The sequence below is a fragment of the Urtica dioica genome, chromosome 1, assembly GCF_054948205.1.
Source record: "Urtica dioica subsp. dioica isolate 48M chromosome 1, U.dioica_male_clone48M_v1_H2, whole genome shotgun sequence".
NCBI lineage: Eukaryota > Viridiplantae > Streptophyta > Magnoliopsida > Rosales > Urticaceae > Urtica > Urtica dioica.
The window spans coordinates 59181350-59205467 of record NC_142756.1 but is presented as its reverse complement, the minus strand read 5'-3'; the positions used below and the strand labels follow the sequence as shown (position 1 = coordinate 59205467).

The 24118-nt window shown below is 40.4% G+C and overlaps 1 protein-coding gene across 1 annotated transcript; it reads right to left on the bottom strand.

Moving 5' to 3' along the window:
• Positions 1–455: 455 nt before the first annotated feature.
• Positions 456–2926, bottom strand: LOC149408277 (glycosyl hydrolase family 81 protein). The gene has a single exon (XM_089616552.1). It carries the CDS (start codon positions 2723–2725, stop codon positions 566–568), a length of 2160 nt encoding a protein of 719 aa, XP_089472678.1. The 5' UTR covers positions 2726–2926; the 3' UTR covers positions 456–565.
• Positions 2927–24118: the final 21192 nt, after the last annotated feature.

The window sequence follows — 24118 nt, the reverse complement described above, 5'->3', positions numbered from 1 at the left end:
TCGGCACACGGGAAGCTCACTTCAGTCACTGAGAATGTCGGGTGGTGGAGAGCTTTACACCAAGGTACCCCGAATAGAGACCGTCAACATCCTGCCGTCCAACTTGTCATGACTCCCGTGAGTGACCGGGTCATTGCCTCCGACTCCCATCCGAGATCCCCTTAGACTTCCTAAGGAGATTTCCATCCGTGCGGGACGTTTGCCCATGCTTGGCACACGTTTCCCGCCCGTCTCGGGCCCCCAGCGGCCTCCCGACCGGTCGGCTCCCGGACGACCGTGACAACGCGTCAGCTTCAGTACCTTTTTAATCATCAACCTCTCTTTCCGTCTCCAGTCTCTAAAACAATGTCGAATGCACTTATTATTATGAGATTCGCTATTGATATTCCTTCAACTTATCTCACCATTTAAACCAAGCAAACAACTGTAAATAAAAGTAAAACAAGGTAAAAAGCTGAGCAAAAACAGAACCCAAAGAACTTTGCAATAATATTATTATAATTCAGCACAAGAACAGCAGCAGTTTGGTAGTAGTATATGAGTGTATATGTGTATAAAGCGGTAATCAGCGAGCAGAGCAATGAGCATCTGCACCGGCCCTAGTGTGGGCCCACCACAGGAGATTACTGAGCGAATTGCCATCATCGAAGGCAGTCAAGGCCCGAATCCTGGCGAGAGCGGCTTGGCGGTCATACAGGGCCTGCAAAGCATACACAAAGCCCTTCCAGCCCTCTCCGACCCCATCGCGCCTCAGCGCCGGCTCAGTCCACTCGACGATCTCCCTGGCAAAGGCGCTGTCCTCGTACATGGCCTCCGACGCCGGAGTGAGGGGCAGCAGCTGTATCCCCAGGCGGCACTCCTTCCACTCGGGCGGCGCGAACCAGAGGCCGCTGTCCCTCTTGTTGGCCCACAGGACCCCCACCGCGCGGTTCGCCCTCGTGAACTCCGCCTCATACATGCCCCCGCCCTCCGGCACCAGCCACCACGTGCTGGCCGCGGCCGCCTCCAGCGCCGCCAGCGAGGAGCCCAGCGCCGCCGCGTGGGGGTCCCCGTGGGCCAGCCCCAGCAGGGCCAGGGCGTGGTACGCGTTCACGGCCTCGCTCGTGCTCTCCTGGTTGCGCCCGTCCCCGAACTCCGTCAGGCCCCCCGCCCACGAGTGCAGCTTGTACGCGTCGAAGCAGCGCAGGGGCGTGTAGGGCCCCGTCGCGTCCAGGCTGGCAATGTCCGCGGCCATGGCGTAGCAGTGGGGGCGGAAGCGGCGGCCCCAGTCGGGGTCGAGCTTGGCCAGCACGGCGGCCGCGTAGAGGAAGTAGCCGAGGTGGTAGTGGTGGTCGTTGTAGATCCCGAACCCGAAGTCGGCGCCGGCGTCCGAGATCCCCTGCCGCGTCACGATCCCGCCCCACTTGTCGTCGTGGTGGAAGCCGTTGGCGGGGAACGTCCCGTCCAGCCACGGGGTGAGGGCGCGCCGCAGGTACTCCGCCACCCGCGGGGCCGCCTCCGGGAAGCAGGCCTCCTCCGCGATCAGCGCCAGCCGGGCAGCGCGGGCCAGCTGCTTCCCGTAGAAGTAGGACGAGGACGTGGCGATGGCCGCCGGGTCGGGGTCGAGGGCGGACACGTCCTTGCGCAGGGCGGAGGCGATCTCCGCCTTGGAGTCCTGCGGGAGGCCGTTGGCGGAGTGCCAGGCGACGCGCGCCGGCTGCGTCTGCAGCGTCCAAGCCGCGCCCACCACTCCCACCAGATCGCCGTCGATGCTTCTGTACTTGAACTCGCTCACCACGCACCCTTCCTCCCACAGGAGATTCAGGTGGAGCGGGTGGGCCAGCATCAGCAGCTCTCCCCACCCTTTCGTCTCCCACCTGTACTCCACGCAGAACGGCTTCGCGAACGAGGCTTCGCCGGACACCGGATAGCACGAGCTGAACCGGTCCAGGACTGCCTCCGATCTCGGGTCCGGATCGGGAACGGCGGCGATCCTCAGAATGCCGGAGAACCCGCCGGCGGAAGTCAGTCTGGAGACGCCGTCGAGTCGGAGCTCGACCGGGGACGACGAGTAGACGATCCAGGTCTGGCCGTTGTTGAGCCGGAGCGCGTGCCTCGTGCGCGATTCGTTGGGGCTCAGCGAGAGGATCGCGTGGATTGTCTTCAGCGAGACTCCGCCGGAGATCGAGACGGTGACGTACGGACTTCCTCGGACGAGGAACGCTCGGAGTCCGGCGGAGGGAATATCGAGCGTGACGCTGAGGCCGTCGAAGGCCGTGACCACGTGGTTCTTCGCCGGGAAACAGGGCGGAGCTTCCGCGGCGGAGACGGAGAGATCGGCGTTGAAGACTTGGTATATGAACGCGGGGTTCGAGAATCGGGTCGGGTACGAGAGCGTGAGAGAGGAATCGGCCGATTTGATGAGGTAGGGGTGTATATATTCCGGCTGGTCGCCATTTTTGAGGACGAAGTTTTGGAAGAATGAATTCGTGGGTTTGGGGTTTGAGAGGAGCGACGGAGCGAAGAAGTCCGATGGGTCTGGGAGGACCGTTGACTGGGCTCTCGGGAACAAGAATGGTGTTTGTTTGTGCGGTTTCCTGTGGTGAAAGTGAAACATTTTTTGAGGACCTTCTTCTTCTTTTTGTTCTTCTTCTTGGGTTTGGGGTTTATGGGTTTTTTTTGGTGTTTTTCTCCTCAGGCCTTTCGTGATCAACGTTTTGACTCTTCTCCTGATTTTTTTCAGCATTATTTATATGTTGGTTTGGACCGTGGATTTTTGAATTTTTTTTAGATGATGAGACGGGCATTAATAAAGTATTCTGTTGTTTCTTGGGTGACGAATTTGACCAAAAACAAATAATGAGTTGGTTGGTTGCTGTGACGTGATTAATGGCTTAGGAGAGTTTTTAAAGCATCGAAGAAGAAGGTTGGATTTGAAGGAAAGATCAGGGAGAGTTAAACAATGCTGTTTTTCAAGGTATATATCTTCTAATTGTTTTCCTTTCCCTTTGAATATTCTTTAAATTCGTTTTCGAAGTACACGTTTCGATGAGATGAAATACTTCTAACGTAAGGAATTTTTAGCTTACGATTCGATATGTGGAACAGAAATAGTCCGTTTGAAGCTTTGGCGCGTTAAGGAACTTAAGCCAGATCTAGCCTTTTGTCAAATTCATTAAATTAACAAAAATGTTGGAACGCCATATTCAAATAGGTTATCTGATTCTGATTTAGTGTGTAAATTTAGAGTAAATGGATTTTCATAGTCTTAACTTGAAAAATTGTTGTTGAAGGAACAGTATATGCCTTTTTTTCAGATAAAACTCTTATATTTTTCAACAATCCTTCTGTCACCTACGAGTTACAACTGATATTTACTTGTCATAGAAATAAAATAGGGAAAATAACACATTTATACCCTGTGTTTTAGTGAAATGTCGAGTTTAACCCTCAGTTTTCAAAAATGTCGAGTTCATACTCTCTGTTTAACTAAAATGACGAAATTATACCCTCTGTTTAACTAAAATGATGAAATTATACCCTGAAATAGGCAACAGTGTCACGAATATTCTTTTTATTGACTTTTCATTGACGTAGACTATAATATTTATATATAAACACCAATTATCTTTATTCATTCGCGTCATATATGTAATTTATTTAAAAACTAAAAAATAAACAACAGTCTCTTAATCGTGAAGAACACATAAAGAGGCAAATGGGTAAACATCGATAGTTGATAGTCTTCAAAATCGCATATTCGAACAGAGAATCCAGGATTTAGAGTTACAATTCGAACACGGAATGAAGTCATTTCTTAGGAAGTATGAGTTTTATTATTTAATTTCAATTTAAGACTATTTTTATTTCAAAATTGAGAATTTGGAAGTTAGGGTACTGATTTAGATTTAATTCGGTTTTTCTTATATAAGAGTTAATATCAATGAAAGGAAGATTTGTGATGCTGTTATTCATTTCAGGGTATAATTTTGTCATTTTAGTTAAACATAGGGTATAATTTCGTCATTTTAGTTAAACAGAGGGTATGAACTCGACATTTTTGAAAATCGAGAGTTAAACTCGACATTTCACTAAAACACAGGGTATAAATGTGTTATTTTCCCAATAAAATAGGACTAAAATGTCGCCGGTTGTAAGATAGCAAAATATATATATATATAGCAAAATATATATATATATATATATATATATATATATATATATATACAGGGACGAAGCCAGGATTTCCATTTAGGGTGGGCTAATTTGTAAAAAAAAATTCAGAGGGGGCTAATTTATAAATTTTAAGGGTAAAAAATTGTAAAAAAAAATGAAAAATGGGTAAAAAATGCAAAAAAAAAAAAATTTGAGTGGGGGCTAAAGCCCCCCCTCAATTAGAGCTGGCTTCGTGCCTGTATGTATATATATATATATATATATATATATATATATATATATATATAACAATTGTCTCGACGACCACACGAATATTCGGGCGGCGAAATAAAACCGGTAAAACCGTAAACCGGACCGAACCGTTGATTTTTAGACCGTTGATCCGATTTTAAACGGTTTAAAATTTCACCGGTCCGGTTTGAACTTTTAAACGGTCCGGCCAGTCTAAAAAGTCTAAACTACGGTTTAGACCAGACCGGACCGGTTAGTATTTAAATAAATAAATTAATAAAAAAAATATGTCTAAAATGGTCCGGTCTAAGACGGTCCAATCTAAAACGATCCAAAACGGTCTAAATGAAAACCGGACCGGTTATTATTTAAGAAAAATATAAATAAAAATAGGTTAAAATAAAACGGTCCGATTTAAAACGATCAAACGGTCTGGTCTAAAACAGTCTCAACGGTCTAAAACGGTTTAAACCGGATCGGACCGTTTTAACTGGTTCGGTCCGGTCCGGTTTTTTTTCTTATTTGGTCTGGTCCGGTTTAATTTTTTTAAACCGTTTAAATCGGTTTGGTTTGATTTTTTGACCGGTTTTAGATCAGACCGGACCGTGCACACCCCTAATGAATATGCCAAACAAACTCGACAGTATATCAAGTGTAAAGATCAGATTAGTCTTATATTAGACAAATCTCAATACAAGAAATATAAAATACAAGGGAATTCAATATAAAAGTGAAATAAAGATGAAAAATTGTGCAATGTAGGTGTATAGAGCGAATCAATATCCAATTTCTTTTGTTGGGGGTCATGTGCTTTTTATAGGCGAGGGTCACTTCTGAACGTGGGGTGATCAATTCCCACGCCCTAAGCAGTTACTTGAAATAACCGTTCACATTGTGTGATATAACTGTTTTGATAACTGATCGTGGGTTATTAAAACGATTATTAATGCTTACGTGACCATTTTTTTAAGTTTTAATTTGACTAATTTTTGTACCGAGTGTTTCTCCAACATATCGGTTCAGTCGGTCGATATTCGAAACTTAACTTATGTTCTTGGTCGTTCCTCACAATTTTACACCTCGAACTAATCATATTCGGTGTTTCGTGATTGTTTGGTGTGATGATATTTTTCTGATCATAAATATATATAACTAACTGTAGATGCTGTGAATATTCAATGAAAAATATTTATAAATAATGGTCTAATAATATGTATTATTACTTGGTAAACAATATTTTTTGTAGAGAATTGATTTCAAAGCTATATAATACATCTCACATTCTAGGGGTTTTCGGTTGCTTTTAATTTTGGCAAGTTTTTTCTTTGTAACCGAATACGCGTAATGTTAAAGTGGCTTCTTTTGTTCCCGTCATAAAGTTATTGATAAATTAAAGAAGGGTTTCTTTTTCAATCGCTAAACCAATGTCATGTGCTTCGTGTGACCGCTTACCTTCATAGTCTCTCCTTGTAGGAATTTTTTTTTTCTTTCCCAATTTTAGTGATGAAAGTTCAGAAAGCAAATTATAAACATCTTTTTGTTTGACTAAATATAAGTATGAGCTACCCTCTCGAGCGAGAACTATAGGCCTCATGGCGCTTGATAGAATAGTGTATGCCCGAACTCATCTTCTCATTTCAACTTTTCCTTCCCCCATTTACTCAAGAAATTCTAGTCGAAATTATAACCTATTCATACAATAGAATAATATTACCATACTGAAAAACCTTAAAAACGTTACAGTAGTTAAAAGTTAGTGAAGAAACAATAATACCTTCGACATGAAGCTTAGATCAGCAACAACGAAGAAACTATTTTCCCTCGATGAAATTTTGACATTTTAATATAATAGAAATATGTATTAGACAACAATAAACATATATTATTTGGTAATTAAATAAACACCCTTGGACAATTTCATTAGCAAATTATCACCAAAGTTTGAAAAATGATAAGATGCTGCTGTCACTTTCTAATTCGACAAACAGCTAGAAGTTGCATTCTCAAACTGAGGATTTCATCATTTGAAAAAAAAAAAACTTCAAATGGAAGACTAATGATCCAACAAATGTTTATAGGTAGAAGATGCAAGACGAAAGACTAATATAGATAACCATCATGCTTAACTCAACACTTGAAGCTGATAAATAATTTTCTGGCCTTATAATGTTCGTTTCTTATCAGCTTAACTTCCTACATAACTGAATCTTAAAGAAAACCTCCTACAGCAAGTGCTGCTCCCAAATGAAATCAGTTTCTATCAAGCCAAAGTTTCAACATCAAACAAAATATTAAATACATGAAATCATAAGGTTGATTTGCCAATCTCTTATCTCGGTCTTCCCCTCTGTCACAACCCAAGATGCAAATAATTTTGGGATCCCGTTATTTCAAAGTTCGAGAATAGACTTGCAGGGTGGAAGTGCGAGTTTCTATCGAAAGGAGGGAAATTGACATTGATTCAGTTAGTCTTACCGAATTCCAATCAGGGTCGCCGACGAGTTGGAAAAGATTACGAGAAGGTTTTTTTGGGAAGGGTTTGAAAGGAAAACAGGACGGTCCGCGGTTGCTTGGGACGTTTGTTGTAGACTGAAAGAGAAGGGAGGCCTAGGAATCGATTGTTTAGTCCAAAATATTAAGGCTTTACTTGCTAAATGGTAATGGCCGTTTCCTCTAGAGCCCGGGGAGCTATGGCACAAAGTCATCGTTGCTATTTATGGTCTTCAAGTCAATGGATGAGAACCCGGGGCTGCCGTTGGGAGAACTCTAATGGTCAGCACTGAGGCCGTGAGCTTCACATATTACAAGGGACCTGAACCTGGAAAAGCACCTCCTGAACGGAGCGTGTCCCAGCTGGCAGATCATGTTTGGTCGGGAATTAAGTTGGAAGGCTGAAAGGAACAAACCATCAATTCAATCTTGTTCTTGGGATTACTGAATCGTACTATGTAGGTATGTATCACAAGCTTCAACAATTTCCAAACATTCATATGAATCATCACATCAGGAACTCCCAGTAAGTCAGAAATCCAGGCCAGTATCTTGATTCCCATTAGTATTTATATGTCAAGTTCTCCGTAGAGAAAAATTTGTCTATCTTTGAAGAATGTGGTCATTTCTTTTAATAAAAAGAAGAAAATACATACTCAAGTTACAAGGTAATGTACCAAGGATGTGCTTCTGACCACAAAATGAAGCATCAAAATTGAATACCGGAACGGAACTATAAACAAATTACACACATCAAGGCCGTTGATACTTATGCTCTACTGAAGTACCACAAAAATGTAATACCATGTTCGCTCCACCTCAACAGACCTTAGGACCGAGACCAGTATGGGTGAATTTCAGGTAAATTTCAAAGAAAAAAATGAGACAGAAAATCGCAAAAAAGAAAAATGTACCCTTTATTCAAAAGTTTGATACCGCCGATTCAAGTTTCCCAATCTTATCTTGTTCTGCTCTTTCTTATCTTGTTCAATCTTAAAAACCTACTGACATAATTCATGACCAAACATCAAGCGACAAGGTATATAAGTTTATGACTCGGCATATGCACGAAAGAACCTGGTTCACACGTTTTAAGCATTGATAAGAAAGAAAAAAAAATCGTATATGTGTGACATAACACATACCTTACACTTTGTGGGTTCTAGATCATCTTGTTGACGGCCTCCGTGGGAAGAAATAGGGCGGCTACGACGGAGGAACTAGGCAGTGTGTTAACTTTGCTACTCGAGATCTTTCCCATGCCTCGAATTAGATATGGATTTCAGATATTACAGCACAGTCAAACGTGAAGAAGGAATCAGAGAATTAATTGATATTTGCAAAGGGCTACTGGATTCAAACCAATAGTAGGGAATACGTCTCCAATGAGAAGGCATGTGATCGAGGGAACACCGTCTTAGGATTACTCTTGGGTTGTGATGATAATGATGATGATGACACTACTAACTGGTTGAGATTTTGTCCACCAATCGGAAGAATTGTTGCCGGACAGGACAGATTTGAACCCCTGGGCTTTGACACAAAAAAGAGAGCCTGAAAGATTACATCGTTACTAGATATACTGTGAGAATTAGTGGGTTTATAAGCCAATTTGGTCATTCAGATCAGTCAGTTGGCACGTGCATAATCCGCAATTCAAAATGTCACATCCTGAGCTTCCTCGTGGCAGCTCTGCTATTGTACAAGCGTTGGATTTCAATCATCAAGATCTCATTGGACGGTGGAGATTAAAACCGAGTTCTTCAACAAGTTCTTCGGATATCAACCGTTAGATCATTTTCTGCATTACTTGAAAGACAAGGCAGCAAAACACAGGTCTATAAATAAGTGCTTGATGTAATCCTTGTACATAGAACATATTCGTAGACATCTAGAGAGTACATTGTGAGAGAAAGATCTGAGAGAAACTCGGGTGGGAGAGAATCCGACGTGTAAGAGTTAGACTTGAAGATTTCAGTGTAACTCGAGGTGTATTGTTCATCATTGCTGATAGTGGAAGAACCCTAAGGCTAGAAGTAGGTCCTTAGTGACTGAACCAGGATAAATCCGGTGTGTCTTTAATTTTCTTTTACAATTCTTGTACATTGTGCATACTTTGATTTGTTGCTTGCATTGCAAGGCACTTCTATCTCGAAGGTTTGCGTGTAAACAGGGTCAAGATTTACTATAATTGGTATCAGAGCCTACTCAATCAATTCAAGAATTCAAATATGGGACTTACGAAGGTTGAAATTGAAAGATTCGATGGCAAATGTGATTGCAGCTTGTGGCGCGTACGGATTAGGTCAATTCTCGTTCAATTGAAGATCGCGAAGGCACTGGAGGGTGAGAAAGGGTTCCCTGAGACAATGTTGGCGACTGAGAAGAACGAGGCTCTCGAAATGGCATACATCAGCAGCATGGATTTGGTGAAAATTAGAATATCTCTACATGACGAAATCCATGTCCAATCGCATTCATCTGAAGGGAAGGTTGTTTGGCTTCAAGATCACGGAAGACAAGCCAATCAGTGAAAGCCTCGACAAATTCAACCAGATCGTCATCGACCTAGAAAATATTGACATTAAAGTCGACGACGAAGATCAAGCGGTTATGATCTTGAATGCATTTCCAAAAACCTACTCCAATTTCGTCGAAGCGATGAAATATGTGAGAGAATCTCTAACCCTAGAAGTGGTTCAAGTTGCGCTGAAATCAAAGGAACTCGACTCCAAATCTGAGAAGAAGCCAGTTGCAGAAGATCTCGACTGTTGGAATAGATCTAGGATTAAGAAAAGATTTATCGCTTCTAGCAAGCGGCGAAATATAAAAAATTTCTTTAAAAACTCATAAAACATTTTTACAACCTAGACAAAGTGCATGAACATATAATTTAAAATTTTAAAACTACTTTGAGTTTTTACTCGGTACCAACCTTGAATGGAGCTTGAACGTTGAGAAGCCTTATGAAGGTTGAAATGCTCGTCTCCCCACTCAGCTCGCCTCTCCCACTAGTCTTCTTGAACCTGTGAGCAACCACGAAAGTTTCTACCACTAGAGTCTTTAGAGTTTAGGTTAGATGTAGTGTGTGGGCACTTTTAAACACTATGACTCAAGAACTAGTCTATGAGCCAAAGAGCTAAAATAAAACACTAATAGGTCTAATGAGGACCTAGGTGCCAAAACAAAAGAACAAGAAGAGATTCTAGAGAGAGAGAGGGGGCGGCCAACAACTAGAGAAAGAAGCTCTCAATCTCAAAAATTGTGTGTTGTGAATTGTGAATGAGGTGGGGTATTTATAGGAGGAGGTTTGCCTTGAAAAGGTAGTTTCCTCTTTTCCATTGAATATCACATATTCATGAGCAAATCACTGTTTTCTCTTTCTCCCTCTTACACGTCCAACTTGAGACATCAAGGCCTTGGATTTGTTTCCTCATTTGTTTGCTTCTCTCTTTGCCGCCCATATTGTTTCCTCATGGAGCAAATTTGTGTCCTCTTTTTCTTTTGGCAAGTATCTTCATACATTAATGCACAAAATAAATCTCTTTCTCTTGCTTGGGTTGGATGAAAATGAGCTTCTAGAACATGATTCTAGATGTTTCTTTATTTGTTCATGACAACATAAGAAAAGCCGATTAAGAATTTTCACATAAAATTCCATGAAATGAAATTCAATCCTCAAGGCCCAATATTTCAATATGGCCGTGTGACTAGAATTTATTGTCATCATATGAAAATGTCAAAAAAAACTTATTTATTGCATTCATACCATCCAATGTCCATAAGGACAAAATTACCCTTTAGAAAAATTTCGTAAAACTCGTCTAGTTCTTGTTTTGACTTAGCTTTCTTGTTTAACTAATCCTACTCTAATTACTTGTGGTAGTGACATCATGGATCCAAATGAACAAAGCTTGAGCTAGCATTCTTGGACTCAAAAGTTCACAAACCTTTCCAAGTTCTAGCTTAATGGCAACTGACTCCACTAAAGAGTTGACACTGAAATCTCTCGGTTCAAATGAATATATTTTCTACTCAAGAATTCTACTTAATTGTAATGAATGGATCCATTGAATATTATCTATGTTTATCCTTCATGAATATCATCAACTAGATGGGATTTACAAAATTACCATTTTACCCTTCTAGTTGTTATTTCATCAACTCCTTTGTCGCTTGTGAATAAGTTAGAAACAATGTATTGACGATGAGCTAACAAGTCACATTGATTCATCCAAAAGAGTCGTGACTCAATTTGAACACTGGCCAGTTCATTTATTCACATTCCAAGGAACAAAGCATGAGGTGATATACATTGCATTTCAACAATCTTGTACAAGAATTCCATATCTATGAGATCTTCACAAAGTTGTTCATGACATCTTCATAACTTAGTACTTCACCTATAGGTCTTGTCTATATCACATAGTGAATCTAGAACTCTGACTTTCTCAAATGAGAATACGTAAGCTATGAAATGACATGTCTCATTTCAGGATTGAGGTAAGCATGATGCAATTCATACATAGTGACTCCGAGACATAATAGGTTAAATGGTTTGTTCTTATTCTGTCTCAAGGAGTGCACTGGTCAATTCAGCACCTTCAGAAGATACCTAGGAAGAACTATAGAGTCTCCAACTCTCAATGTCCCATAACCAGACATCATAGATTCTCCTAACAATCATACTGAGATCAATAGCCCTTTGACCCTTAGATTTTGAATATACTGTTTTAAACAAACCATGAAGAGTTTGTTCTTGTAAATCTATATTTGACTTTCATTTTTTGTTAGGTTTGTTTAAGGACTAAAGACTGTAGTTTATCATAAAGCTTCAAACAAACAAGGAAGAATGAATGAACGTTTCAACTTTTATTAATTATTCAGCAATTACAAGCAAGAGTCTTCGTGAGACTTTTATTACATCAAATGGACATAAGTAAAGACTACTACTCTTCTTGTGGGCACCATTGACAACATCGACATCATAGGAAAACCAAAGAAGAATTCAAAGTCGAATTCAAAGAACCAATGGAAGAACAAGGGATCTGAGAGCAAAGAGCAGAAAAGTGGCGATGAAAAGGAATTTCCTTACGAGTGCTATCATTGTCATAAGGAAGGCCACATGAAGAAGGATTGTCCTGACAAAGACAAAGTCTTCAACAAGCCCAAGAAACAAGCCAATGCCACCATAGCAGATGAAGGCTATCATTCTTCAGAAGCCATCAATGTCTCACATCAAGATTCTACAAATTCTCGGATTCTTGAAAGTGGCTGTATATATCACATGTCGCCAAACAAGAGCTGGTTTGAAGATCTCAGGATTGAAAATGGAGGATCTATTCTTCTCGGCAACAACAAGGCTTGCAAGGTTGTTGGAACAGGTAACATTCATATCAAAATGTTTGATGGAATTGAGAGAGTTTTAGACAATGTTAGGTTTATTCGTGAGTTGAAAAGAAACCTAATTTCTCTTGAACCTTAGATGAACAAGGCTATTCTTTTCACTCTGAAAATGGAAATCTTTTTGTTTCAAAAGACTTAATTGATGTCATGAAAGGTATTAGAAGCAATGGCCTCTATTTCCTTGTCGGGTCTACTGTTGTTGGTTCTGCAAATGTGATTGACAGGGATAACAATTCAAGATTGTGGCACGTAATGGTTGGCCATGTAAGTGAAAGAGGCATGAGTACACTGGAGAAGCAGGGATGTTTTGACTCAAACAAACTGGAAAAGATGGAGTTCTGTGAGAACTGCATTTATGGGAAAGCTTCAAGGGCAAGCTTCAACAAGGGTGTGGACAGAACTGAAGCCATTCTTGACTACATTCACTCAGATCTCTAGGGACCAGCCAAGGTCTTATCACATGGTGGTAACATGTATTACATGTCCTTGATAGATGATTATTCTAGACTATGTGGGTATATATGTTGAAACACAAAAGTGATTTGAAACCTTCAAAGATTGGAAAATCATGGTTGAAAACCAAACTGGCAAACAGGTTAAAAGGTTGAGAACATATAATGGTCTTGAATTTTGTGCTAATGGTTTCAATGAGTTTTGTAGAAAAATAGGTATCCAAAGACATCACACAGTTGTGCACACACCACAGCAAAATGGTCTGGCTGAGAGATTTAACATGACCATCATGGAAAGAGTCAGGTGTATGCTTCACCATGCAAGGCTACCGCACTTTTTCTGGGTAGAGGCAGTCAAGACAGCATGCTATCTCATAAATAGATTCTACTACCATAAATCTAAAGACACCAGTGCAGATGTGGTCTGATCACAAAGCTGACTATACAAAACTCAGAGTCTTTGGGTACAAAGCTTATGCACACATCAAGCAAAGAAAGCTAGAACCAAGAGCTATGAAGTGCATCTTCATTGGATATCCATAAGGTGTCAAGGGATATAAACTCTGGTGTTTTGAACCTAGTCACAAAAGATGCATGATAAGCAGGGATGTTACTTTCAATGAAAGTCATTTCCAGAACAGAAAACCAGGTGTGATGAAACATGGCCTCTATCCAATGTTGAGCATCCTGAAACTACACAAGTCCAGGTGGAGCTCAGTGAAAGCAATACTGATCAAGCACCATGAGGTGTATTAGAAGAAGAAAGAGTCATTAAAGAGCCTCACCAACCAGCAGAAGCGTGCTCCCCACGTCAAGGAGTAGAAACACAGACTGAAGAAGCAGCTAATACCCTGTAAGACTATAATCTTGTCAGAGAACAGAAGAGTTCCAAAACCCACTCAAAGGTTTGGATACGATCTTACTGCCTATGCCTTCATGATATGATCAACTCTTTTGGAAGAAGAACCAAGAACTTACACTGAGGCGTGTAAGTCAAGTCACTGCAAGCAGTGGATGTCTGCTATGCTTGAAGAAATTGAATCTCGGAAGGAAAACAAGACCTGGTCCATTGTTGATAGACCTGCAAGGCACAAGATCATTAGATCAAGATGGATCTTCAAGCTCAAGAAAAGAATACCAGGTGTAGACTAGCCAAGATTCAAAGTCAGGCTAGTGGCAAAAGGGTATTCTCAAACTAAAGGGATTGATTACAATGAGATTTTCTCCACTGTAGTCAAACATAGGTCAACAGAACCATTATGGCTCTCTGTGCTCATTTTGATTGGGAGGGAGTTGGATCAAAAGGATGTAAAGACAACTTTCTTATATGGAGAGCTAGAAGACCAGATCTTCATGCAACAACCATAAGGTTTTGAGGTTAGTATGAAAGGTGAAAAGTATGTATATTGCATAAATCCCTTTATGGCCTCAAGCACTCACCAAGGCAGTGGTACTTGAAATTTGATGAGTTCACGATCAGTCATGGTTATCAAAGGAGTGAGTATGATTGGTGTGTATACTTCAAAGAATTGAGAAATTTTGTGTCTCTATATCTCTTACTTTATGTAGATGATATGTTACTTGTATGCAAAGAAAAATAAGATATCCACAGGTTGAAGAGACAGCTAAATCAGAGGTTCAAGATGAAGGACTTAGGTCAAGCTAAAAACATTCATGGAATGGAGATAAGAAGAGGCAAAAGAAACAGAAGATTGTGTCTCTATCAACAAAGCTATCTTGGAAATGTCCTAGACAGATATGAGATAACCTTATCTGAAGTTGTGCCCACTCTAATTCCTCAACACTTCAAGCTGTCAACTGCTCAAAGTCCACAGTCAAGAGAAGACATCAAATACATGGCACAATACCTTATGCAAGTGCAGTAGGTACTTTAATGTTTGCTATGATTTGCACTAGACCTGACCTTGCTTATGCTATTAGTCTTGTTAGCAGGTTTATGTCTAATCTTGGAAAAGACCACTAGAATGTTGTTAAGTGGATTCTTAGGTACCTGAAGGGTACACTAAGGCATGGTGTTATGTATGGTTATTGTGATACTAACAAAGTGCAAGTAGAAGGGTACGTTGACTCAGACTATGCAGGCAGTATTAACACGAGGAAATCCTTATCATGATACATTTTCACAGTGTGTGGTGGAGTTGTGAGTTGGAAATCAACTCTCTAATCATTGGTTGCCTTTTCCACAACGGAGGCTGAGTATATGGCTATTACAGAAGCTATCAAGGAAGCTTTATGGATGAAAGGGATTATCACTGAACTTGGCTTCAAGCAGTCTCAAGTGGTTATCCACAATGATAGTCAATGTGCTTTGCATTTGGCTAAACATTCGGTGTTTCACGAGCGATCAAAGCACATTGATGTTAAGTTAAATTTTGTGCGAGACATTGTAAGCAAATGAAAGGTGAAGATTGAGAAAGTTTCTACTGAAGACAACCCAGCGGATATGATGACAAATCCATTGCCAATCAATAAGCTCAATCATTGCTTGAAGCTTGTCAACATTGGAAGTTGTGTTCATGAGGAGTAGTTCAAGACGGAGTTTTTCCATTTAGTGATGAAAGATGATGTTTAATTAGGTGGAGAACTGTTGTACAAGCATTGTATTCACTACTACAAATTCACATTTCTGGTGCGGAAGGGTATTAGGTGCGACATGTCGCACCTAAGCCCATATTCGGTGCGACATGTCGCACCAGATACTCATCCGGATGACTAAAAATTTCGCTAATGTTTAGTGTTATTCGGTGCGACAGTGTCGCACCGAATATGTAATTGTCGCACCGAATACCTTTAGGTGCGACAAATGTCGCACCTAATACCTTTAGGTGTGACAAATGTCGCACCCAATGGGTTTTAAATTTAAAGTTGTCAGCCGAATCCCTCCGAAATTTTTTGGATCTGGGATTTCATATTGGGTGCGACATTGTCGCACCCAATATGATTATTAGGTGCGATAATTCGCGCACCCAATAGTCTTAGGGGTTTTAAACTCGAGCCTCTTCTTCTCTTTCACTCATTCACTCATCTCTCAACCCGAACCTCTCTGCAACTCGACCTCGACTCGTCTCTCTCATCCCGAGCCCCCACGCCTCGTCTCTCTCAATCCGACTCTCTATCTCCGACCAAACGCCCTCCGGTACGTCCCCATCTCTCTCTCTCTCTCTCTGTCTCACCGTCTCTCAATCTCACTATGTCGCTCTCTCTCTCTCAGCCAAGCCCCCGCCCCGCCGCCTGGACCAGCCCCTCGCCCGCTCTGGTACGGCCCCCTCTCTCTTTCTCCGTCTCACCGTCTCTTAATCTCACTCTGTCTCTCTTTCTCTCTCTCTCTCTCACTCACACTCTCTCTCTCAGCCAGCCCCCCGCCCCGCGCCCCACCGGCCGTGACTAGCCTCCCCCGCCCTGCCGCCTACATCAGCCCCCCGCCCCGCCGCCTACACCAGCCCCCGCCCCAACCAACGCGTACCCGACCTGAGACGCGCGCCTCAGCTGAGCCCGACCCCTACGACGAGGTATGGGTTCCCCTCGTTGATTTTTTGGTCTCGAAATTTGTTTTGTTGGCCATGTGGTTTAGGAATTGATTTTGGATTTGATTTTTTTTTTTGAACGTGAGGTTCTTAATGCTTGGGTAAGGATTAAAAATCATGTTTTGATCAGATTGGTTAGAGATTTTGGATTGGTGAGATTTTGGATTGGTGAGGTTAATTCGTTAAGTTTATGTGAAGTTGAATTGGAATGTTTAATTTAGTTTAGTTTTAGATTATCATAATTATTTGAATTGAAATGTTTATGTGATTTTTACTTAGTAATTTCGTTAGTTAAGTTGAATTGAAATGTTTAATTTAGTTTAGTTTTAGATTATCATAATTATTTGAATTGAAATTGAAATGTTTATGTGATTGTTAATTAGTAGTTTAGTTAGTTATGTTGAATTGACATGTAAAATTTAGTTTAGTTTTAGATTATCATAATTATTTGAATTGAAATTGAAATTGAAATGTTTAGATAGATTAATTAGTAATATATTTGAATAGGATAGTCTTGGTTGGTTATATATGTTGTTCATTTTTAAATTACAGATTTTGGTTAGTCAATATTATAGGGGAAACTCTACCGAATTTCTGGTAGAATAAAACGTATTTGTCAAAAAATTAACTCTTTCGACAATATATTTTAATGAATTAACTAATTTGTCGAAATTGGTTAACTCGTTAATGAAATCAGTAGTGAAGTGAATTTGTATTAACGATTCACTCTCAATTTTATAACAATTCACTCTAAATTTCAAATATTAACGATTCACTCTCAATTTTACCTCTCAATTTCCTAATAATTCACTATTACAAAATGAATTCTAACGATTCATTTTTATCTCTCAATTTCCCGTCTCATTCAGCAGAATGTCAAATCCAAGTAGAGATTGGATTACCGAGACCAATCGGTTGAGTTTGCAATATAAAACAAGGGTTAACGAGTTTATCTGCCTTGCAAGCAAACTCCCGAACGAAAACGGTCATTATCGTTGTCCTTGCAAGTCTTGCAATAACGTGAGATGGCTGGACATTGAGGTCGTAAAAAATCACCTTTTGAACAAGGGGTTTACCCCGGGATACATCGAATGGTATCATCACGGCGAACGTCATGTGCTTATCCAAGTAGAAGATGCCAGCGAGTCTAACTAGAGAGGAGTCGGTGGATTGCACAATGCTCTCCATGATATAATGGATCACGATGACTTCGACGATTTTACGGATCCGACTCCGAGTGAAGTGCGTGCAAAAGAGTAAGTGGAAGACTTGTTCGTCGAGTTGGAAGCAGAATTGTACCATGGATGCAAAGAGTTTTCGTCTTTGTCGTTCTTGGTTTCGTTGATGCACATCAAAGTCACGAACCATTGGACGAACAAGTCGTTTACATAATTGTTGCATCTCTTGAGGAAGTCTCATCCAATTGGTAACCGAATTCCGGAAAAACACTACGAGGCAAAGGCGAAGCTAAAGCATTTCAGCATGGGATACGATATGATCGACGCGTGCATCAACGATTGTGTGTTATTTCGAAAAGATCTCGAGAAAGCTGAAGTGTGCCCAATTTGTAATGAGAGCAGATGGAAGCCATCCGGGAAGAATGTATCACAAAAGATATTACGATACTTTCCCTTGAAAGATCGATTGAAGCGATTGTACGCTTCTCGACACACGTCGCTTGAGATGCAGTGGCACGAACGAGATCGCGTCAAAGAAGAAGGCGTTTTGCGACATCCTGCGGATGGTTCGACGTGGAAGAATCTAGACGAGTGATACCCAAATTTTGCTGCAGAGCCTCGTAACGTACGTCTGTGACTAGCTTCTGATGGGTTCAACCCGTTTAGGGAAATGAGTCTAGCGTATAGTATGTGGCCCGTAGTACTAACTGCGTACAACTTGCCACCTTGATTGTGCATGAAAAAATAGTATTTGATGCTGACGCTTCTGATACCTGGACTGAGCTCACCTGGAAAAGACATTGACGAGTTTTTAGAACCACTAGTTGAAGAGCTGAAAGAATTGTGGGATACTAGGTTCCAAGTGCGAGATGGGGCAAATAATGAAGTGTTTCGGTTGCGTGCCTCGCTTCTATGGATGATAAACGACTTTCCGACTCGATCGTATTTGTCGGGATGGAGTGGCCAAGGGTATCTTGCGTGCCCCGCGTGCAACATTGAGACGCCATCTATGAAAGTCAGAAACAGGATCGTCTACTATGACCATCGTCGATTCTTGCCTACGCCTCACCGATTGAGGACAAGCATTGATCACTACGTAGATCGTCACGAGTTGCGCCGTAAACCTGTCAAGTTGACTGCGCAAGACATACTCGATCAGTTGGCTAGTGTTTCTTCCACGACAACTGGTAAAAATGCCGGTAAACGAAAACGTGCTGAGTGCGAATTGAATTGGACCAAAAAGAGCATCTTCTATGAGTTGTCTTACTGGTTAGAGTTGGAGTTGAAGCACAACATGGACGTCATGCATATAGACAAGAACGTGTGCGAGAATCTTCTCGGGACGATGCTCAGGTTGGAAAAGAAGAACTATGATACGGAGAAGTCGAGATTTGACTTGATCGACTTGAAAATCAAGTCTTCTCTGCACTTGAGACAACAAAGGAATGGGTGGTACAAACCGCCAGCAGCGTACACGTTAACCCTTGAGCAGAGACAACGGTTTACCGAGTTCCTCAAATCTGTTGAATTCCCAGACGAGCTCGCTGGAAATTTGAAAAAAAATGTGACTGCTGACGGGAAGCTCACAGGTTTGAAGTAGCACGATTGTCACGTGATCATGCAGAGGTTGTTGGCTGATGGTATTCACCGTTTTGTGCCAAAACCGATAAAGGAGACGATCTCCGAGCTCTGCAACTTTTTCAAGTTGATCAGTTCTAGAACCCTGAGAGTGGAGGATCTCGAAAAAGCGCAAGATTCAATCATTGAGATATTGTGTAAGCTTGAGCTGATATTTCCGCCAGCTTTTTTCACGATCATGGTTCACGTGGCAATTCATCTAGCAGATGAAGCGTTGTGTGGCGGTCCGATGCATATGCGATGGATGTACCCAGTTGAGAGATACCTTGGAACGTTAAAACAATTTGTCAGAAATAGAGCTAGGCCCGAAGGCTTTATTGCGGAAGCGTACGTTGTAGAAGAGGCATTGACATTTGTTGCAAGGTATCTCGCAGATAAGAAAACTGTCGATGAAGTTCAAGTGCGGGAACTTAATGTTTTTCAGTCGGAAAACTGTGTGCCTTACGGGATGATGAAGCCGATAGTTTTAGACGACGACTAAAAAGAGAAGGCGGAGTGGTACATTTATACCAATTGTCCAGAAATCGATCCGTATTTGATGTAAGGGAATCGTTCATTTAGATATGTACATTATCTAGCTCATTGATTTACATCTAATTACATAACGTTAACAGTGAGCATTTGGAACTTATACAAAATAACTCTGAAGCGGGAACTGTAGATTCTGATATCGAAGCAATGCATAGAAAATAATTCTAAATTTGGTTTGCGAAAGGTAAACTGAAAGGATTCATTTGCTAAAAGCATACTAAAACTGCTAATGACATCATCTTAATTTGCATATTCCATATTTATGACATGAAAGTTAGTGGTTCCGACGTGTCCGAAGAGCTTTATGGATTGTCTACGGGATCTATGCAAGTTGCTCATCAGTATCCGAGTTGCTTTGTGAATGGCGTGAAGTTCATCACTCGTCGTCGTGATAACCAACGAATCACCCAGAATAGCGGTGTTTGTGTGCCCGTGAACGAGTTCAACTTTTACGGTCGAATGGAAGACGTAATCGTGTTGAACTATACACATAACTGTCGTGTCGTACTGCTCAAATGCATATGGTATGGTGACAAGTACAATGCAGGACGTATAGTGCACGTTGATAAGACCACCGGAGCAACAAGTTCGTATACCGCCAAAGAGTGGTTTACAGAAGAGCCGTTTATACTCGCGACTCAAGCGAAGCAAGTGTTTTACATCCAAGATCTCGTTAAGGGTCGCGAATGGGAAATTGTTTAGGAATGCAATCATCGAGGGATATGGGACATTCTTGAAGTTGACTAGACCACTTCAGCATCGATTCCGTTGACAATAGAATTGTCAAATATCGACCGTCTTAATCATCGACACGAAACCGCTACGACCGAGCTTGTTACTGTTGTTGAAGATGATGATGAAGTGGATGAAGAAGATGAGGCAGGCGCCGTTTTTGAGGGAGACGATGTTGATGTCGATACTAACATTACATCGAGTGACGACGATGAATGACTAACACCGTGTAATAATAACCACGGTCGTCGAATACTAATTAAATAGTAAATACTAACTACAATTCATTTTGCAGGATGTCTACTTCAGGTCAAGACCCATCAGGAGGAGAGCGTGATCCCCCGCAGATGCCGAGGAAGAAGCGGGGACCAACGACTGGCCTCGTTTCTGGGAGAGCTGGTGTTGGGACCCCTAGAACGAACATAGTTTGCTATGATCAGATATAGCAGGCATTCTACCAAGATGTCAGGGAGCAAAATCCGTTGATTGGGACGTTCCAAAATCGGATAACTATTAGGTGCGACTTTTGAGGTATTTGGTGCGACAATCGTCGCACCGGATAACTACTTTTGTCCTAGTGATTTCAATCATCAAGATCTCATCGGACGGTGGAGATTAAAACTGAGTTCTTCAGCAAGTTCTTTAGATATCGACCGTTAGATCATCTTCTGCATTACTTGAAAGACAAGGCAGCAACACACGAGTCTAAAAATAAGTGCTTGATGTAATCCTTGTACATAGAACATACTCGTAGACATCTAGAGAGTACATTGTGAGAGAAAGATCTGAGAGAAACTTGGGTGAGAGAGAATCCGACGTGTAAGAGTCAGACTTGAAGATTTCAGTGTAACTCGAGGTATATTGTTCATGATTGCTGATAGTGGAAGAACCCTAAGGCTGGAAGTAGGTCCTTAGTGACCGAATCAAGATAAATCCGGTGTGTCTTTAACTTTCTTTTACAATTCTTGTATAATTGTGCATACTTTGATATGTTGCTTGCATTGCAAGGCACTTCTATCTCAAAGGCTTGTGTGTAAACAGGGTCAAGATTTTCTACATATGCGATCAACAATGAATACTTCTAAAATATACAAGGGCAAGAAACACTCAGAACTAGAAGATGCCTTTACTTGAGGAAAGGGAGAAAAAGACAAGTAAATAAGATTTGAAGAAAAAAAACACTCAAAATTAGAAAAAAAGAGGCAAGCAAGCGAGTATACCCCCATCAAAGATGGCTTGACAATTGCATAATATGAAAGAAAAAATAAGATGATTTATATGCTCACTGCTTACATGAAGAAGGCATATCACCCCCAACTACACCTATAAGGTTGTTCACTGAAAAAACAATTATAAAAAATAGATGTGTAGTCATGAGGGCATCTTATTTAGGAATTTGCAGCAAAAAGCCACAAAAGGTATGATAAAAAAAATGGCAAAAATTAGGAGATATCTTGGCTACTGGTCATCCATCTCGAAAATCAGAGCGGCGAAGGGTGGTTATTGGACTCACAACCCATCCGCTGGTCACGAAGAAGACCAATTCAAAAAAGGAAAGAAAAAAAAAAACAAACTGAGGATATAATTCCTACAACAACAATCTAATTAATTAACTACACAGCCCCAACACAAAATTTAAGAACGAGGCCTCTTAAAAATATTACAAATTTTTGTACGAAGTAGCCGATTCAAATTTAGTGTTTAGCAAAATAGTCAAGGTTTCATAAGTTAGTGCATTCTAGCCACGTAAAATTACTAATATACTCTTAATATTTGGGTGAACCTGTTTTTTCCAGAATTTCAAAATAGTTGATCTAGGTGTCCAAAATTTTAATCCACTATTCTATACCAAATAGTTTCAAAACTAAGTCCATCGTCAAAATTTTAATCGTGCCTTCAAAAAATTTAATCCGCTTAGCAGAAAAAAAAACTAAATCCGCAACGAGAAGCCAACGATGCTTTCAAAAAATTTAATCATGTGTTCGATAACAAAAATACTCAAAATCGTAAATAGAAAAGAAGAAGAAGAAGAAGAAGAAGAAGAAGAAGAAGAAGATGCGCGGCCCCGTTTCCTGGAGGAAGCTGGTTTCCCGAGCTCCTTCAGCGGGTGCTGCGATGGAGCCTCAAGTCGTCTGTGTGGCAAGGAATGTTGTCAATGGTACCCACAAGAAGAGTAGTAGTCTTTATTTATGTACATTTGATTTAATAAAGTCTCACGAAGGCTCTTGCTTGTAACTGCTGAATAATTAATAATTGGAACGTTCATTCATTCTTCCTTGTCTGTTTGAAGGTTTATGATAAAGAAAAATTAGTCGATCTAAGCCACATCAAACGTTGCAATTGTAATCTAGCCAACATTTCGTTTAATTTTCGAATCTAGCCAAATTTGATGACGTGTCATATTTATGTAAGATGGTATTTACTATATTAGCCTTGGTTTGGTTTAAAAAATACTAGCCCACGTTTTGAAACTTGGTTTTGTAGCCGAATTTGTTATATTCAGTTTATATTTCGAATTTTAAAAAAAATTATATACTTGGCAAAGTTGGTTATTGAGCATTTTTTTCTTTAATGAACATTATAGCCGTGTAAGCAAATACAGTGTATATGTTCGTAATTTTTTGTTAATCTCCGTTGCTTTGTTAATTTCTGTTAATTATGGTAAATTTTACATATGTGCAGGTAGAGCCGATTTCTTTCCTTTCCTTTAATACGCATTTAATACGGTATTTTTGTTTTCCAAATTTATTTTCTAATTTTGAACGGGATTTTATCATAATTACGTGTATTCATTATCTTGTTTGACTTATTCAATCAAATAAATATTTCCTTTCCCTTTTAATTACATCACCGAATCTCATATTATGAATTCAAAAAGCTGAAATTAAATTGCTGAAATTATAGCCGTGTAAGAAAATACAGTGTAAATGTTTGTAAATTTTTGTTAATCTCCGCTGATTTGTTAATTTCTGTTAATTATGGTAAATTTTTTGTGCATTTATTGCATTAAATTTTCTATTTTAATTACATCACCGAATCTCCTATTAAATTAGCTAAATATCCAATTAAATTGCGAATTTTTTTTAAATTAATTGGTTGTATACAATTCAAACCGGTCAAACGTGGGCTAGTGTTTTGATCAAGTATAAGAAAAAGGGTAAATTAGGTATTTTATATTCGTTAAATTTCAGTAAATGGCTAGATTGTAAAATTTACCAAACGTTGGTTAGATTCCAAAAACCATGTTTCAAAATGGCTACGTTGCTAGTTTACCCTATGATAAACTATAGTCTTTAGTCCTTAAACAAACCTAACAACAAATGAAGAGTCAAATATAGATTTGCATGAAAAAACTCGTAATGGTTTGCTTAAAATAGTATATTCACAATCTAAGGATCAAATTGCTATTGATCTCAGTATGATTGTTAGGAGAATCTATGATGTCTAGTTATGAGGCATTGAGAGTTGGGGACTCTATAGTTCTTCCTAGGTATCTTCTGAAGTTACTGAATTGACCAGTGCACTTCTAGAGACAGAATAAGAACAAACTATTTAACCTCTTATGTCTCGAAGTCACTACGTATGAATTGCATCGTGCTTACCTCAATCCTGAAATGAGACATGTCATTTCATAGCTTACGTATTCTCATTTGAAAAAGTCAGAGTTCTAGATTCACTATGTGATATAGACAAGACCTATTGGTGAAGTACTAAGTTATGAAGATGTCATGAGTAACTTTGTGAAGATCTCATAGATATG

Bases quoted from the DNA above. Each gene is read 5' to 3' on its own strand.
- LOC149408277 (XM_089616552.1), bottom strand. From the start codon at position 2,725: ATGCTGAAAAAAATCAGGAGAAGAGTCAAAACGTTGATCACGAAAGGC.